This window comes from Ananas comosus, linkage group 12 (genome assembly GCF_001540865.1).
Source record: "Ananas comosus cultivar F153 linkage group 12, ASM154086v1, whole genome shotgun sequence".
In the NCBI taxonomy this organism is placed as follows: Eukaryota; Viridiplantae; Streptophyta; class Magnoliopsida; order Poales; family Bromeliaceae; genus Ananas; species Ananas comosus.
Window position 1 is genome coordinate 7,780,095 of NC_033632.1, and position 19,940 is coordinate 7,800,034.

Consider the following 19,940-nt stretch of genomic DNA (forward strand, 5'->3'; position numbering starts at 1 on the left):
ATCTAGCTCTAGGTCACAATGTGAAGTTCCAACACTCACTATGCTTAGCGCCTCTTTATGACACTTAAGCTTGTTATAAGTCAACACATTTCATGATCTATGCTCCATTCATGACTTTAGTACTAGGTTCTAATTTAATCCGAGCTCAATGCCCCTTTATGACATTAGCCCAATTATTAACAAGTGGTACAAGTCCCCGAGCCTCCTTGTGGCACTATAATAGTTTTAATATCCAATTGAGGTCTAAGTTCATAGGCACTTTACGTACGTCATTTCTACTAGGTAAATATGAACCCAAGTCTCTCATAAGAATGCTAATGCACATATACGCCTCACATGCAAGTTCTCTACTTCATAGAAGTCTAAAAATACATTGTACATAACATAGGCATTTTAAGCATTCTAAAATTCATAATAAATATATCTAACATGATTATGCATGCTTTATGATTTAACGATACTCAAATCATCATAAATGAGGTTTTCTCATGTGTGGCTAGGTCAAACCCACCGAACCATCTCGGAGTCCTACGTTTCGCCGAACGGAGTTGTCCACGAGTCTCTAAGTACCCTAAAAGTAAGGAGCAAAGAGATACACAAGCGTTACGAGCAACTCTAGGCTTAAACATTAACCATCCCAAGCAAAGGGCAAAAACTCACCTAGGGAGTAGAAAATCTCTCTCAAGCTCCAAAAGAGAGCTAAATCCTTTCCAATCCAACCCAAAGAAAGGTTCTAATCCAATTAATTTAGCTCAAAAGGCCCTAAATTCAAAATGCCCAAAATCAACCCTAAACTCACATTCTAGGGTTTCATCTCAAGAAAACCTTCAATTCATGAAATCTAGAGGAAAGAACAAGTCACTTACCTCTAAGAAGCTTCAATCCAAGCTCAAAACCCTCTAGGTTCAAAGATCTTCCCTCAACTAAGCTCCAAATCCAAGCTCCAAGCTTCAACCATGGAGGAAAAGCATAAAAAGGGGAAAAGAGAAGGATCAAGCCACCAAAAACACAAGCAGAAATAAAAGAAGAGGGAATGGGAAGGTGTGGAAGGGTCCCTTACCTCTCTCCCTGTTGTTCCAAGCTCATGGAACAGCCCTAGGGGCGTGGGTGGTAATATAGAGAAGCCATATTGCAAAAACACCCCTGCAGTTTCGACCATTCAGAAACTGTCACTGCGTACCGGTACACGGGCACGCGTACCGGTATACCTCCCACGAAAATGCCAAACCCTAGCCTCGGGTTGGCTGGGAAGCGGTCTGTGTACCGGTACACAAGCCCGCACCGGTACAACCATCAACCCTATACCGGAACAGCCATCAACCCTGTACCGGTACACGGCCTGCTTAAGGCTACCCGAGAGCTGACCAAAAATCCGACTTTTCGGGTTTTGGTGCAAAGCTTTAAACCTCACTTCTTGGAATTCGATCCATAGGTCGGAACACTGTCTACGACCCACCAGAAAGTCTGAAAAAACTAAGAACACATCCAATCACTCGAACCTCGCAATTTGCAAAGGTCCAGTGTGTTACAGTTGTTGATAGACATGTAGAGCAGGTTGCATGTATATACTATATATATCTGTGGACCCTGGGTCCAGGCAACACATCAAATCCTTTGTCGTGTGTTTCGATCTTGTTTATCGTGGTTCGGCGTTGTACGTCCTTGCACCTGGCTTCGGCCAAGGCACCGGTCTCTTTTTGCCGATCTTCGTTTTGAGCATATCAGCATGATTTAGTCACAGCACTGTGGACACGAGGTTGGTTTGGCCACCAACCAAGGGGTGTACGTATCCGGATAGGTCGTCGGTGACGCATGAATAAGTTGGCAGTATCTGCTCTGTGACAGGTAACGCTTGAGGTCTGCGGACCAATATAGCAGCATCAGATTGGGTTTGGTTTGGACTATTTACCCTTGAGGCATCCAATCAGTTAAGTTTTTTATTACAGTAGTAGTTTCGTTCTTGCTCAGTTATTATCCTGTTTTTATTACTACTGTAGTTGCTCTTATATCACATCATGCTCATATCTGTAGTTCTGTTTCATATCAGCATATATATTTGTTTATCTATCTCCTTTGGTTTTCGGTGATTACGGCTTGCCTTCGTGGCTCTGTTGTACCCACTGAGAAACCATGGTTGCGGTTTCTTACCCCCCATTCCTCCCAGGTGACATGGACGAGGAGTTAGATTTTTGGGCTCGACGGGAGGACGATCTAGCTAGTCTAGTATAGCAACCGTCACCCTGGTTACTTTCATTTCGGCACTTAGTAGTTTTAATAATAAATGGTTCAGTTAGACGATCCTCATGTTTGTTTGAATGTTGGTGATTTGGCTTCAGTGAATCTGTGATGTTTTTCTTATGCATGTGATTTTAGATTGTGGATTTGTGGATATGGTTTTATAGATATTCAGTTTATGCATTTATGTCCTTATGTATTGTGGTTTTCTACCCCTCGAGGTAGTCGGTTTTCAAAATAGAGTTTTCGAGTGGGGAAACAGTTTTAAAAAGATTTTCAAATGGTTTTCATGAATGAATGAATTAGAGTTTAAAAACAAAAGCTTCCGTGTGGGGAGCATTTTTAAATAGGATGTTTGTTGTATTGTGCATTGCATCATTCAGCGCCTAAGGAGTGCTTAGAGGCATCCATCTTCTCTAAGGATCGTTAGCTGTATAAAAATGCATATCATGAATTGGTTGTTGATTGGTAAATGTAGGTTGTGGTTGAGATCCTGTTGTATAGTTGGTACGCCGTGCAAATACAAAAGAGACTCTGTCCGAGTGGACTGAGAAACTTTGTATTTGTGGCGGATCTGTACGTCACGTGGGCCAGGAAAAAAAAAAAATTGGCACGTCTTCCGCAACTCTGTTTCAAAATGGTAATGAATTTTAAAAAGGCTTTTAAAATCGGCCCCGGGGCGTGACAGATTAAGATGGTATTAGAGAGTGAAACAACTACAACTGCATTTACAAACTTTCTAACTGAACCATTGGTTAGGTTGACCATAGGATAACCATAAGATCGTAGGCACGTACGAGTGCGGGGTATTCGAGATTTAGTCTCGAGGTTATCGAGCTAGGAGGCTCGAAGGTTAATTTGTGTTTGTTATCTCGTGCTCCTTGTGTTGCAGGTTATGGTATGTACTCGCTTTGGTGTTAGGAGTGGGGGCGTTGAGTGGTCTAGCTCTGAGCAGCAAGATGTCGACGGGCTGCTTTTGCTTTTGTGATTGCCCGACCTGCAACACGGGACATGGGAGCTTTTGCAAGTCAATCCACAGGCACAGGGTTCGCTCTTTTGAGTTTTGTCGGATCTCTATTCGTGCATTCTAGTGCATTATGGGGTTATTGGTCGGATTGGTTTTTGTGTCATGTCTCCAACTTGTCGTTGGCGATAGATCTGTGGGTATTTGACCTTTCTTTCGATAAGTACGTTGGCTGCAGACAACGTATTGTCAAAAGTTAGGACAAGATACCCTATCCCTTTTGGGGAATATCTGGATTGGGTCTGTAATTCTTTTCTCTTGCATAAGAGGTGTTAGTATTCTTTTTGATCATCTAGTGAGCCTGGTGATTGGCTCTGAGGTCGCAGCTTGTGATGTTGTACAAGGGATATGTTTTGGCTTATTGTGGGTATCTTGGATTGGATTGGGTTGCTGTTCAGTCACTTGGTGAGAGGTACGTCGGAGTCTCATTGAGACTGACATTTAGTGTTGCATGAAACATCGATCGCTTGGGTCCCTTGGGGACGGTAGCGACAGGGTCTCGTAGAGAGAGATGTTGAGCATCACTGGTGGTTTTGATCGCTTGTTGCGAGTTGCAACTCTGTTCACCTAGTGATGGACATGCATTGATTTATGTTGATCTGTTTGTACCCGAATGAGAGTTGCGCAAGCTTAATTGTAAGGCAATTGGTACTGGCAGCCTTAGACCTTTTTTGTCTAGGCAAATGGTTAGGTCTTGGACGTAAGAGAGTCGGGTGCCATCGAGGGGTTCCGATGGATAAGTTTCGGCTTCGTTTGGTTATAGTTCGGTTCATTGGGAGGTTGTAGCCTCCGAGGTGAGTGTTGGTACTCTAGCATAGGATCACCCCTATCTGTGAGCAAGTTTCGAAGACGAAACTTTCTTTTAGGGGGGAATGATGTAAGGACTGAGAATTTGTCTATATAGTCAGACTCTTTGTTGATTATGTTTTTGTGTGTAATTTAATTACAAAAACACTCGTCAAGTTTCAGGAGAAACCGAGCTAGAACTGAGATTCTACGCGATTTCCAAGTTTCACTTAAAGTAAATAGTAACTAGGTTTTCCGGAGAAGTCACGGTGGGAAGTTGGCTTCTGGCACGTATCGGACACCATTCATAGCAGTCCAATAGCTCGTTTCGACCGGTTCAACTATTCTGGAACTAATGGCGCTGACGGATTTTGAGTTTGGCGCACGGATTTTGAGAAAATCTGAAAATACATGTTTTATATGTATTTGTGCATAGTTTCTTCCGTTGGAGAGTTGGAACGCATTTCGTCATGAATCCGCGATCGATCGAGGTGAAACGAAATCGTAGCTTTGTTGTCTCTGTCGTGCTGGTCGCACTGATGCGATCCGTTCGTAAATCTGACGGACGGATCTGCGGAGATCGCCTGTTGTTCGAAGAGAGGTCAGTGATGGCAAAACGATATTTCCGCAAAAGTTGCAACATTTTATGTACCGTTTTTCGTGAAACTGGACGTGGAGGGGTATTCGCGTGTTTTACACGCGCTGTGGAGGACTCAATATAAAATATTAAGTTTTGGGAGGGCTTTTTCGCAATTGGAGCCTTTATATATATTTAGCTCCTAGGGTTTTTGATCCACCTAACCCTAACTCTAGCCCCCAGCTGCCCTAGCCGCACCCTGCCACCTCCATCTCCCTCTTTCCTGCCCCTGCCGCACACCACGGCCGTCGCCGACTGAGCCCCGGCCGGCCAACCGCCGCCGCAGCCTGGATCTCCTTCCCTCTCCATCCCTCTCCATCCATATCTCTCTTCCTCTCGAGTTGAGGCAAGTTTGAGGCTGCGGAAGGGAGCACGGTGATCGTGGCAAGTTACTGATCATCGTGCTCACCTTAGATGCTGTCGGGGAGACTCCGTTCCGATGTTTCGGCAGTATCGACCCTATTGAGCCTTTTCGGCTGCTGTTCTGTGCTTGCGCGCGTTTTTTCGACGATCCGAGGCTGTTCCGATGCCTCCGGAGGTGAGCACGGTGATTGTTGGTCAGTTCTGATCACAGTGCTCACCTTACTTTGGATCAGCGGATGTCGTATCGGCCTGTTCGGCGCAATTTTCCCCGACTGCGCGCTATTAACTGAACCTTCGGGTTGCTCCCACGCTTCCCATAGTGAGCCGTTGCGCTCCGGACCATGAGCACGACCTTTGGCACGTTGAGACCTGTCAGTTCGTGTCTCAGCGGACCTTAGGAGTTCTCGGTTTGCGTGAACTAGCCACGTAATCGCCGAAATTACATAAAATGATGGAATTTTATGTAAATTGAGGAGCTTTTATGCAATTGTGCACCTTGTGGCTACTGTGGGCAGTGCACGTGCGTTTGTGGAGACCTTTGGACTGATTGTCCATGATTTGATAGCGTTTGCGGAAATTGAGGAGTCGATTTCGGTGTGTTTTTTGGCGAAATTCGCCGAAAGAATGCAGTTTCGGTTCGGATTTCTTCCGACGTGGTTTGGTTGACCTGTGAGTTGTCGCTGAGCCTTGTCGGCTGGTCACCATCATCATATAGGGGGTTCGATGATGACGGGTGAGCAACAGTGGGTTCCGGTGTCGAAATAGACACTTCCGGGAACCCGGATTTGTACAATTATCCGGCGATAATTGTATAGTAGTGTTACCTTATGTTTGCTGCCAAGACATCCAAATCGGAGTGATTTGTGGCAGCGGGTGACTCGTGATACGAGTTGGTGAGCTTCGGTACACTTAGTGGGTCCCGATGGAGTTTCGGTGTGGTTTTCGGGACTTCCGGTGAGTTACGGTGATCGATTTTGCAAAACCGATTCGGGGACTTGTGTGGGGGTTTGTGAGTCTCGTACTTTGGGTTAGTCGGTTGGTTACTAACCTGGTGGACCTTCGTAGGTCCGGTTGACGATCGTGTACAGTTGGGAGACAGGTGTGACACTAGTATAGGTGGGTGCTTCGAGCTGGTAGTCGGTGAGATCGTTTCACCCTTCCTCTATTCTTTCATATTGGTATCGTAGTCTCTACATGTCTTTGCTTTAATTATCATTCATATATCTTACTTTGTTGGTTGTATTTTGTTAGTTGTTGATAGACATGTAGAGCAGGTTGCATGTATATACTGTATATATCTGTAGTCCTTGGGTCCAGGCAACACATCGACTCTTTTGTCGTGTGTTTCGATCTGGTTGATCGTGGTTCAGCGTTGTACGCCCTTGCACCTGGCTTCGGCCAAGGCACCGGTCTCTTTTTGCCGATCTTCGTTTTGAGCATATCAGCATGATTTAGTCACAGCACTGTGTATTCTAGACACCAGGTTGATTTGGCCACCAACCAAGGGGTGTACGTATCCGGATAGGTCGTCGGTGACGCATGAATAAGTTGGCAGTGTCTGCTCTGTGACAAGTAATGCTTGAGGTCTGCAGACCAATATAGCAGCATCAGATTGGGTTTGGTTTGGACTATTTATCCTTGAGGCATCCGATCAGTTGAGTTTTTGGTTACAGTAGTAGTTTCGTTCTTGCTCAGTTATTATCATGTGTTTATTACTACTGTAGTTGGTCTTATATCACATCATGCTCATATCTGTAGTTCTGTTTCATATCAGCATATATATTTGTTTATCTATCTCCTTTGGGTTTCCGGTGATTACGGTTTGCCTTCGTGGCTCTGTCGTACCCACTGAGAAATCATAGTTGCAGTTTCTCACCCCCCATTCCCCCCAGGTGACATGGACGAGGAGTTAGATTTTGGGCTCGACGGGAGGACGGTCTAGCTAGTCTGGTATAGCAACCGTCACCCTGGTTACTTTCATTTCGGCACTTAGTAGTTTTAATAATAAATGGTTCAGTTAGACGATCCTCATGTTTGTTTGAATGTTGGTGACTTGGCTTCAGTGGATCTGTGATGTTTTCCTTATGCATGTGATTTTAGATTGTGGATTTGTGGATATGGTTTTATAGATATTCAGTTTATGCATTTATGTCCTTATGTATTGTGGTTTTCTACCCCTCGAGGTAGTCGGTTTTCAAAATAGAGTTTTCGAGTGGGGAAACAGTTTTAAAAAGGTTTTCAAATGGTTTTCATGAATGAATGAATTAGAGTTTAAAAACAAAAGCTTCCGTGTGGGGAGCACTTTTAAATAGGATGTTTGTTGTATTGTGCATTGCATCATCCAGCACCTAAGGAGTGCTTAGAGGCATGCATCTTCTCTAAGGATCGTTAGCTGTATGGAAATGCATATCATGAATTGGTTGTTGATTGGTAAATATAGGTTGTGGTTGAGATCCTGTTGTATAGTTGGTACGCCGTGCAAATACAAAGGAGACTCTGTCCGAGTGGACTGAGGAACTTTGTATTTGTGCCGGATCTGTACGTTACGTGGGCCAGGAAAAAAAAAAAATTGGCACGTCTTCCGTAACTCTGTTTCAAAATGGTAATGGATTTTAAAAAGGCTGTTAAAATCGGCCCCGGGGCATGACAATCATTTTTTTATATTATTGTTTTTTAGTATGTGCTTATTTATCTCTTTCTATATATTTTTTTTTTAGTTGTGTTTTCTCCTACTTTGCCACATCCCAATTCATCTCAACAATCAGCATCTTTTATTGGCACTAATGAACCATGTGATACTCAAGAGAAGGATGAAACTGCTGATAATCATGATATGGATGAGATTGAAAATGAATTAGAAGGAAAGAAAATTCATAAAAATGTTTCAAAAGTTTGGGAATGTTTTGAAGAAGTAGAAGTTCTTGAGAATAAAGTCTTAGTGAAAAAACTCAAATGCAAATATTGTACAAGGAAGTATTCCAAATCAAAGACAGGCACCACCTCACCGCTAAAAAGGCATATGAACGATGTTTTTACTTGAAAAATCAGTCTAAAGATCAAGGTTTAATCAATTTTCCACCAAGTGAAGCTCTAGATAATGAAGTAGAATTTTCTCCTGTCTACATTGGCCTATCTTTTGACGCTTTTAAAATTCGAGAAATAATGGCTAAAATGATTATAGTTCATGAATATCCATTTACGATGGTTGAGCACACATGGTTCAATATATTGTGCAAGGCATTGACTCCTAATTTTCAAAAGGTGAGTAGAAACACTATTAAGAATGAATGCTTAAAAGCCTACGAAACTGAAAATGAGAAATTGAAAAAAGTGCTAAAGAATGTTGATAAAATATCACTTACATGTGATTGTTGGATGTCCAAGCAAATAATTGGGTATATGGCTTTGACAACTCACTATATAGATTCAGAGTGGGAATTNATGTAGTATACTTGGTGGTCATGATAGAACTTCTACATCATGTATTGACAGAGATTAACAACATTAAACTAGTGCCATTGGACTTAATTGTAATGATAGAATAGATGTACATTTTGGTTGACATCATGCTTTCTTTCAGCAGTTTATTTACATGCTCCTTATTGCTTATTATTATTATCGTTGCTTACCCTTGTTTTTGGGGCCTAGTGGAGCAGGAGCTGAGGTCAGTAATTGCCCACTGGGAACTATAAATTATAGTTCTCACGCCCTCTTTTTCTCGATGTTTTCAGAGCCTTCCACTCAGGGTGAGGCCAGGGACCGCGGGAAGGGAGTTGCTTCGAGCTAGCTTCCTTCGAGGACGATTCGCTAGGTGGTCTACCTCTCGTTGTGTTTTATTTTGGAGAGGTTGAGAGTTCTACCAGTGTATTAGTGACCACCATTTTTGTATTAGAGGCTGTTACTGTATAACTTATGTTTACTTTCATGTGTTAGTTATGTTCTATTACTATTGGTGTAGATGTTAGAACTTTACTCGCTCTGATATCATTAGTTGTTAGTTATTTCACTTCTTCTATTTGTTCTACTGCTTGCCTTTACTTCCGCTTTTATTGTAGACGCCTTATATGTGTAGACATATGGCGGGTCTGGGCACGCTACCGGGAGGGCCTCCGCCGGTCCCGGGGCGTGACAATAATGATAGTTCAAAAGGCATTATCCGATCTTTTCGATAGCTATGCTTCAGAACACTTTTCTTCCATCTCTAAAATAATTGTGAGCGGTAAAGGAACCCTTTTAGCTACAACGTCATGTGCGGACATTAATCCAAGTTCATCTAAAAGACAAAAAGCAAGCGATGATGACAATTTTGATGATTTTATAAGAAGCAATTCATTTGTCCAACCTGAGAAATCAGATTTAGAAACATATTTGGAAGAAGGGTGTGCTCTCGTTGATCATGATCACCCAAGTAAATTTGATGCGTTAGGTTGGTGGAAAGTGAATAATATCAGATTTCGTATTTTGTCCAAGTTAGCTCGTGACGTTCTTAGTATACCAATTACCACCGTCGCTTCAGAATTAGCTTTTAGTGCCAGGGGAAGGGTTTTAGATGATTACCGGAGCTCATTGGCACCAAAAATGGTAGACGCCTTAGTATGTGTTTGAAATTGGATAAGAGCTTCACAAAAGTTTACAAAATCTAAATCTGTAAGTATGCTATGATTTTCAATTATTAGTTATTACCATTTCTTTTTTATTATATTCTTAATTTATGATTTAAATTTAATTTTTCAGCAAGAGATTATTGAGTTGGAAGATCTACATATTCGTATTTGTGAAAATAGCACACTATCATCATTTCAGGTAATTATTTGTATGTTATGCTATTAAGCTCTAAAGGATTTTACCTTGTTGACATTTCTAAAATCTTTTCTTTATTTTGTGCCTTGAAAGGTTGGAAGCACAGCCACAAAGTAATCAAGAGTTGTATTTGATCACTTGATGTACACTTTTCATGATGGTAAAAGTCTATACATTTGAATTTAATATTAATTATTTTTATTCATAACTTGTGTTTTTGATCTTTTTCAGGATGTTGGCAATTTTAACTATCATTGAAAAGCAATGAATGGAATGAAACTTGTAATTTTATTTGGGCAATTGTTAAATTTTGTTAGAATTCAAATTATTATGATGGTTGGCAAGTTGGGTACATGGGTTTATGGTTTCTTTCTGCCTAAAGCCTACTTATATCATTAATATTTTTATTTTAGAGTACATTTGGACTTGTGTTGTAACTTGTAAACTTGCAATGTGTTTTATTTGGACAATGTGTTATGTAGTAAAGAAGTTTATGTTGTTATTTTTACTTATAAATTATTAAATTTTTTTATATCTACTCTTTGTTGTTAATGTTTTTTGCTTATAAAATGTGTTATAATTTTTAATCGAGCTGTTGAGCCAAAACGAGAGCTGATTCACAAGCTAACGAGCCGAAGTAAGGTAGCATTATATAACCGAGCTAATGAGCCGAACATGAGCCGGCATGATTAAGTTTCGAGCCGATCACGAGCCAGAGTTTTCGAGCTCGTCACAAGCTTGAGCCGAACACGAGCCGACCTTGAAGACAACGAGCCGAGCTCGAGCTGGCTCCAGCTTGCTCGAGCTCGGCTCGTTTATAGCCCTATCTTTAACTAGGGCTATGGCGCCATTGTTGCTGCAATAAAGTGGTATGGCATCTGATGGCATCATATCAAGTTTCGTGACAAATTTCTTAAACTAGAAGGCTATCTTTGCAGCTCAGATATTGCGATATTCTCTACTTCCATAGTAGAGCCAGCAATAATTAGTTATTTGGAACTCTTCCAATACACTGAGCCACCAATGCACAAGAACACACATCCCGACGTAGACTTTCTATCGTTAACATCAGACATAAAGTCCGAATTACTCTATCCTTATATTTTCAACTCTCCTCCTCAAAAGATAAGAAAACATATCCTTAATCCTTCTCAAGTACTTGAGTATGTTCTTCACAGCAGTCCAATGCTCCTCGCTGGATTAGATTAATATTTGCTTGTGATATTCACAACAAGTGCAATATCATGTCGTTTACATGTCATGGCATAGATGAGACTCCCTACAACTGAAGAAGATCTTACTCATACGTTGAATCTCTTCAAATGTATTGGGGAATATCTTCTTAGAGAGATAAATTTCATATCTAAGGGGTAAAAGTCCCTTTTTGGAGTTTTCCATGTCAAACGTCTTCAACACCACCTCTATGTATATTTTTTATAAGGGGCCTACCATTCTTTTACATTTATCTCTGTAGACCTTAATCCAAAAAATATAGAATGCTTCCTCTAAATATTTCTTGGACAATTTTTTAGGCAATCACATCTTAACCGAAATCAGCATTGAAACATCATTCCTAATTAGGAGAATGATGGTCTCCATCCTATTAATAGGATAGTAGCTAGATTCTTTATATATATATATATATATAGAGTCCGGTTACTTCCTATTAATAGGATTGGAGCCCTTGTCCTATCAAGTCATTTTGAATGATCGGAACTTCAAATTGATAATCAGCACCGTTAAAATTGATCTACACAATTAGAAATGTTTAGAAACCAAATTTTGTAATATTTAAAACTCATTATCAAGTTCATCTTAAGAGTTAAAAAATTAACGGTCATAAATGAATAACCTTCTTAAAATAGAGGTTAGACTTTCTCAATTCATAATCAGAGTTATCAAACATTATCTAAATAGTATAAAGAATTTTCTATCAAAAATTCAACCAATTTGAATTGCTCTACACCGTTAAACAAGCAAATGGTTCATATAGGCCGTCAAAAATTGTAAATTTTATGACACTTTGATCACCATGTAAATAATTTTTAAAATTTATGAAATTTAGTTTCTAGATATTTCAAATACTCTAGATCAACTTCAACGGCTCCGATCATCGATTTGGAATCTCTATCATCAAGAACCATTTGATAGGACAAGGGCTACTATCCTTGTAACGTATCGAAACCTAGACAAAAAAATGGCGAACTTTAGGCAAATTGACTAAAGTGCGCGAATGGATTAATTGGGCGAGTTCCAATTAACCTACCAATAGTGTTGGGAGGGTTAAAAATGAGTTCTAGAAGTGTTAGGTTTTGATATCGATCGGCGCGAAATAGAATTGAGACGGAGCCAAAAACCAAGTCTGGAGCAAGTGTACCGGTACAGCAAGCGACCTGTCACCGGTTACACATGCTGAAACCGGTGACACTTCAAAGTGTACCAGTACATTTTGGGCGAAACCTAAAGATCTGCTCTCGGGTTTGCCTCTCCGTAGTCGTGAAACCGGTGACACTTTAAAGTGTATCGCACTACAACAAAAACGGTCTATAGCAATACTTTTAAATGTAGGTACATGTCAAAAAAGTGCTGCTAGCTAAAATTACCGACACTTTTAAAAAATGTTGCTATATGTGGGATCGCTAGGTATATAGTGACAGTTAAAGAGTGTCGCTATAACCTAAAAGAGTGCTGCTAATTTACCAACACTTATTTAAGCATTTAGCAACCGCCGAAACTCTATCTCGTTGGCTGCGGTGGCGGAGAAGGACGACAGTAAAGGCTCTTCGTCTAGAATTTCAGTGGATTGAGTGAAGAGAGAAGAAAAGATGGTAATTGATTTTTCTTTTTTTTTCTTTTCTGTTTGTAATCGGGCCAAATGGACTGAGTGTGGTGGGTTGAGCAGAGTAATCTTTTATTTTTGGTTGGATTGGGCTTTATATTTAGGCATTAGTAGATGTGTTTTTAAGTTTTAGTATAAATGGGACACTTACTCAAAAGTGTCCCAAACACGTGTCCCTATAACCTAATTCTGTTATAGTGCCGGTACACTTTGGGCCCGACAGCAAAATGAGGTCTGCTCCAAAATATAAAGATTGGGAGGGCTTTTTGGCAAATGTTACAACATGTTAATAGCCCAATACCCCTTCCCTTCACAGCCAACAACCAAACACCTCTCTCTCCCTCATTTCTTTCACTTTCTCTCTCTAGAAAGCTCTCCAAGATGTGGAGTTGGAGGAGATTGGAAGAAAAAAGCTTGGGATTTGGAGGACTAAGAGGCTAGGGTTCTCTCCTACAAGGTGGACTTTGGAGAGCTTTGGGCCAAGGTGAGGTTTTGTGTAAGATTAGGCTTAGGGCTTGAGTTTTGATGCCCTAAACCTTTGGGTTTTTACCTTTTAGCTAGATTAGAAACCTCTAATGGCTATAGAACACATGGAAACAAGATGTTTCCATGTGCTCTCATGGTAGAAACCCTAGGGTTGGGTTTTGTGCCCTAGAATGGAGTTGAGAGGTATAGAAAACAATTAAAATGAGTTTCTAAACTTAGAATAAGCTCTCTTTTGCTTGTTTTAGAGATCAAAACCTATGAGTTTGCTAATAGTGACATTAGGGCACCAAATTTGGGGCTTTTGCCTCTGAGTGTTTCTAAGACAAATTGACCTTGTAGAAACCTAATTAGGGATATTCCCGACGCGTGGGACAACTCTGTTTAACGTTACGAAAAGATTTAGATGGAGTTATTGATAAAAAAGCCTAATTCGGCTTCGTTTTTGCCGCAGGCAAAAAAGTAAAGCTTCAAAAATTCCAAGAAATTCACCGTAGCATCCTCACAACCTTCTAAGGTGGGTGGTGCATTCCAAGGATCTCGAAAATCTCTTTATGTCTAAGTGTCATGTTTTGAGCATATGTATATATTTGAGCATTTTGCATAATAGGGTTCAATTGTGAACTTTTTATAGCATGATGTAAATTCAAATGCATATTAAATACTTGTAAGAATGTGAAAATGATAATCCCTATGCATGCATGAATGTGACAAGAACCTAGAGGGTTAGTAAACAAAAGTGACACCATGACATAGATCTAACGAGTGGCATTGATGAGTCTAGAACACTTAGAAAATAAGTGTGACATTTGGCATGAGAACAAGAATATAGCACTTAGAAAATAAGTGTGGCATGAGTACAAGAACTTAGTAGTGTATATGACACTAGTAATAGTAAAGAATGCAAAGAAAAAAATGATTGAGACATTATGACATTTCAACCTTAGAGTTAAGAGTCATTTGAGCATGGTCTTCCTTAAAGTTAAGGAATGGATTGAACTTGGAATCCTCAATGTAGGATTGATTGTACTCACCTTTAGTCCTTGCTCGAGGGTGGTAGCTCCCCCTCAGGCGATGTGCTCCGGAGTTAACATCACTGGATTGTAGCGGGTATCTTCCCAGAGGACGGTCCTATCGGGTTGTAGCGGGTATTTCCCCGGTTATTAGGATTTTGGGTTGCTAAGTTTGTTGAGGGAGAAACCTACGGATTAGCCAAGAGATTGGGTAAAAAAATTGTGATCTTGCATTTATCATGAGCATTATATCGAGCATCGCATTTTATATTGTTCAGTCATATTAGTTGCATTTGTTAGTTGGTTACTTTCTTTCCTCTATTCTATTATGCCTGATTAGACCTAGTGGGATAGTCGGCGTGGTTGGTTGCCGAATCCACTGGAAACTTTGTTGTAGTTCTCACACCCCTATTTCCACAGAGCCGGGACCGAGCGAGCCGGCTGACGATCACAGTAAGGGCATCGCGCTCTAGTTAGAGACCTCCCGAGTGGTTATCTTTTTGTAGTCGCATACCCTCTATTTATACATCATCTTTTGTATCTTGATGATTATACTATTATGAACATGTTAAATGAATGATATAAAAGAGTTTATGTTTAAATGCAAGAATTTATATTTGAGATCATGCGATGTAAAAGAGAAGAAATGATGCAAAATTGTAATTAATTTCCTAAGTGTAGTTTATTACTTTCACTATTGGCTATTGCTTGCCCTCGTGCAAGCCACTGTGTATACTTCCGCTTATGCAAACTTTATACTCTATCTGTACCTATTGTTGAGCCTTGGGAGGACAGGGGAGGCTCTGTCCGTTCGGCGTCTGTATGACGCTCTCGAACTGGCCAAAAGGATCGGGCTCAGGGCATAACAATCCTATTAATAGGATAGTAGCCCTAGCCTATATATATATATATATATATATATATATATATATATTATAGCTGAATACTATTAATATTAAAAGAAAAATTGTAGAGTCAAAGGAAGATATTAGTCGCTTAGAGTTGAGTGGCCCCACTGGGTTATAGAATATTTTAATCCAATGGTTAGAAATAATGAAAAGAGTTGATCCAAAGCCAAAAACTGGTAGCAAAATGAGATTTTGCTACTAATACTAGCCCAGTCCAACTCTATATATTATATATATATATATATATATATATATAATATATATATAATAGATATAATATATTTGTGTGTGTGTGTGTGTGTGTGTGTGTGTGTGTAGAACTAGGCTCCTGCGCTTTCGAAAGCATGAAAACCCTTGTGTTTGTAATTTTTCTTTTGATGATGGGGCATTCGATTCATCAATCAGCTTTATTAAGTATGACCTATGCTACTAGAAGTATTTAGAAACCAAATTTCATAATTTTTTTATTTTATTTGCCTAGTGAACGAGTAGCCTTAAAATGAACGACTGAAAATAAAAATCTCATAAAAGATAGTGATAAAAGACTCAAATATCAAATCATAAGTATTGTTCTTTCTCTTCGTGTTAAGTAGAATTTTCTATTAAAGTTTCATGTAATTTGCATTTTTCTGCACCGTTGAATTTACAAACGTGTCACATCAGCCGTTAAAATAGTTATTTTTGTGACCCTTTGATCACATGATAAATGATATTGAAAAATTATAAAATTTGGTTTCTAAATAGTTATAAAAGTATAGATCATATTTAACAGAGCTAATCATCGAATCGGATGTCCCTTCATAAAAAATAATTTACATATATGGAGACTTCTGTACTTTCGAAAGCGTAGAAAATGTACCCTATATATATAGAGAGTTCAGCTAGACACTACAACAAAAACGGACAATCGGTATAGGTCAAAAAAAGTGTTGCTGGCTAAATTACCGACACTTTTAAAAAGTGTTGCTATATGTGGGGTCGCTAGGTATATAGTGACAGTTAAAGAGTGTCGCTATAACCTAAAAAGAGTACTGCTAATTTACCAATACTTAAACATTTAGCAACCGCCGGAACTCTACCTCGTTGGCTGTGGTGGTGAAGGAGGACGAGAGGGAAGGGCTCTTCGTCTAGGATTTCAGTAGATTGAGTGAGGGGAGAAGAGGAGATAGTAATCAATTTTTCTTCTTTTTTTATTTTCTGTTTTTAATCGGGCCGAATGGGCTGAATGAGGTGGGTTGAGTAAAGTAACTTTTTATTTTTGATTGAATTGGGCTTTAGATTTAGGCATTAGTAGATTTTTTTTTAAGTTTTGGCATAAATGGGACACTTATATAAAAGTGTCCTAAACATGTGTCCCTATAATCCAATTCTATTATAAAATACTCTCAAAAGCACCAAGGAGTTGATGCTTTTGAGTTTTTAGCTATTGGATGAAGAGACGTAGGGTTGAGATGATAGTGGTAGGTGGTGGTAGATGGAATAGTGTTTGATCCAAAGGTTATTAGTAATCAGGGAGTAGATCCAAAGGCTAGAAAATTCAAAAGCACCAAGGGGTTGGTGCTTTTTGAGTATTCTAACTCAATTCATATATATATATATATATAGAGAGAGAGAGAGAGAGAGAGAGAGATGTACGTATACATGTAGTTGTAGATGTACATCTACATATACATGTACGTAAACATATATAGAGTTCAATTACTATGCTATCAATAGCATCAAGCGCTTGATGCTACCAAGTTTTCTGCCATTAGATCTACCTCTCTTTGACTATTTTTATCCGTTAAATCATACTATTCAACCAACCGCCACTAAACTCTAAGAGACCACTATTATCCTGACTGTACATCTCTTTATCCAATAACCGAAAACCTTATATATAGCACCACTGACTCGGTGCTTTTAAAAGTATATTAGTCTAACTCTCTCTCTCTCTCTGTATATGTATATATAGAAAACAGATTTTGGTAAAATTTTTGTTTTTTAGGAACCTCTGTGAATGTCCAAATGACAAAACAAATAAATAAAACAAATATTAAAAGAAATTTCCTTAACATTCCCGGTTTTTGCCTCATATTTAGTTAATACCGTGAAATAAAAGACCCCCAACTACGGGCCACATTAAAGTAGGACACTAGATTTTATATTTTGGATTCCCGCCCTCCAACATTCATATATTTTGATTCAAATTATTTCAGTCAAATAAAGTGTATTTAAAAATTTTCTAAAGAACTAAAAGTACTTATATTCATTATGATTAATCATTAGTAATAAATGAAATCCGCACTTTTTTCCTCAACTAAGTAATTAGAGCTGTAAAATTTGATATTTTTAAATTAACAAAAATTTAACTAAAGCTCACCTAAAATATAAAACTAAATCAATACAAATTAATGAAATTGGTCGGCAATACAATCAAACAATATAAAGTTGATGGGCCGAATTCAAAATGGCCTGTACGTAGTTGTTGACTCTGTACTATTTTATTTACCCTATTCCTGTTAAGTGAGGACTGGGAAGGTTCCTTCGGAAACAGGAGCTAGCACTCGATCGGTACCAGATTCGATCCAACGCACATGCACCGTTTAATGCTCTTCTGCGCCCCTCTCTCTCTCTCTCTCTCTCTCTCTCTCTCTCTCTCTCTCTCTCTCTCTCTCGCAGCTGTACGTTTGGCTGAAGCTTTGTCTTGTCGAACCCCATTTTTCCAGAGCTTTTATAGCAATGAGGAAAGCACTACTTATATACTCCCTCTCCCTCCGCATATGGTAATGGCTTGGCTCCTCCATAAGCTGAAGCATTGATTGGTCGTCTTCTTTATCTTGTGACGGTAAATTAAACACAATGGAAAAGAAAGAAAGAGAGAAAGAAACACCACACATCATGCACATGCTAATTTGCGCGCGCGCTCTCTCTCTCCCTCTCTCTCTCTCTCTAGATCTCCTTTTCATATATCTAACAACACCCTGGCTATAGCTTTATATACACATATATCATCAAAGAGAACCGCCAAAGTTCGTGCTCCCTTCACCTCGTCCTTCTTAATTAAGATCACAAACAAATTAATTGACTCATCGATCAAATCATCACCATCATGTCGATATGCAACCCACAGTTTGAACTGCCCGAGCAGCTAGGCTACGTCCAATGCAGCTTCTGCGCCACCGTCTTACTCGTACATATATACTTAATTAGGGTTTTCTTTCCCTTGTTTTTTCTTTCCGCCTTTCAACTTTCCGAGCTAGCTAATTTCAGCAGTGTACATANCATCTGACATATATATATATATATATATATATATATATATATATATATATATATATATATATTTGTCCTTCATTTTAGTGATTATATATTATGTAATGATCAGCATGTCTAATCTGCTTGCACGCAGGTGAGTGTGCCGTGCAACAGCCAGCTGCTACAGATGGTGACGGTCAGGTGCGGCCACTGCACCGGCCTCCTCTCCGTTAGCTTAACCGCGGCTGCAGGGACGTCCTTTCTCCCTCCTCTTGAGCAGGTCCTCGCCTCTCTTCCAGATGATCTTAAGGTATGTATGTAGTACATTAACTGATCATCAAGTACGTACTGCTCCCTAGCTTCAAGATGATCGATCACGGAGTGCGTAACTACAACTGATCAATTGCAGTGACCTCAAAAGTTTTTGTAACGTCTTCTGCCATCTACCTAGCTAGTCAGCACGAAGCCAGAATCCAGGTTAATTTGGTGGGAGCCAAAAATACATTATACCTAATGCATTTATCTTAGAAAATTGAGATTTCATGTCCCATTATTGAGATTTCATGGCCAACGAGGAACCAGCTTCTGGAGAAAAAAATTCACTTGAATTTGTAATATTTTATTTTTCATTCGGGCTTTTATATAATTTTTAGATTTCCGAAGGGACCATAACCATTATGGACTTTCACATAACTCCATCCTGCTCGTCACCGCGCGAGTTCTTTTTTTATATATTTTATCTTATTTTTACTTTCGATTATACTAGTTTCAGTTGACCATTGACTTTTTATGTTGTAGTTGCATGAATTACATAAGAAATCATCTTGCATGTGTCCTGTATTCAAAATTCTTTTTGCTCTATTAGACCCAACTTTCCTAGAGAACTCGCTGAATCATCTGCTAGATGCTCCTATATCTATCCAAATCCTACTTGTCCAAGATTCTCACATATCATGTATGTGCCGGCTAAATGTGAAATAACTTTTTCTTTTCCTTTTTCAAAGAACTAATTAAATCAGTTAAGACCCCGAAAAATTTTGAATTCATGCACAAACTCCTACGTACTTTGCTACCATGTAAATTAAATAACACGTGTTCTCTAGCAAACTTAAGCTACTGGATCAAAAATAAATATTTAAGTATTAGATTAATTCTTTCTACAAAGATGTTGAATAGAAAATAAATTCCTATAAAGCCTAACTAATTAGATTTATTCCTTCCATAATTTTATAGTTTGCAAATATATCCCTTCAAAAGTTGAGTAGTGTGCTTTTATACTTGTTTTTTTTTTTATACCGTTCATTCATTCCTATTCTACATATCAGATTTAATTTGTTTTAAAATTGTAACCTACAATAGTAGGTCACTTTAAGAGAGGTATTAGTTACCAGATATCCCAAAAAGAAATATTTTAGTATTTTAATACATTGGTAATTAAATAATTTTACATCCACTATATATTATCAAAATCTCTCTTCTCTTTTTATTTACTTTTTTTTTTCTTTTTCTCTCTCTATCTTTCCTTTCTATTCACAAATATTTTGTTTTCATTTAAATAGTCTAGATGTGTTTCATATAAATCTATTTAAATTATCTACAATCATAATTTTGTTTA

At 39.0% G+C, this 19,940-nt stretch overlaps 1 protein-coding gene across 1 annotated transcript in view; it reads left to right on the forward strand.

Moving 5' to 3' along the window:
* LOC109717960 (protein YABBY 7-like) overlaps window positions 18,177-19,940 on the forward strand; it is an 87,356-nt gene continuing 85,592 nt past the window's right edge. Inside the window, exons 1-2 of the mRNA XM_020243927.1 lie at window positions 18,177-18,260; window positions 18,480-18,635. Coding sequence (XP_020099516.1) covers window positions 18,180-18,260; window positions 18,480-18,635 — 237 coding nt within the window. The 5' untranslated portion in view covers window positions 18,177-18,179. The remainder of the gene's footprint in view (window positions 18,261-18,479; window positions 18,636-19,940) is intronic.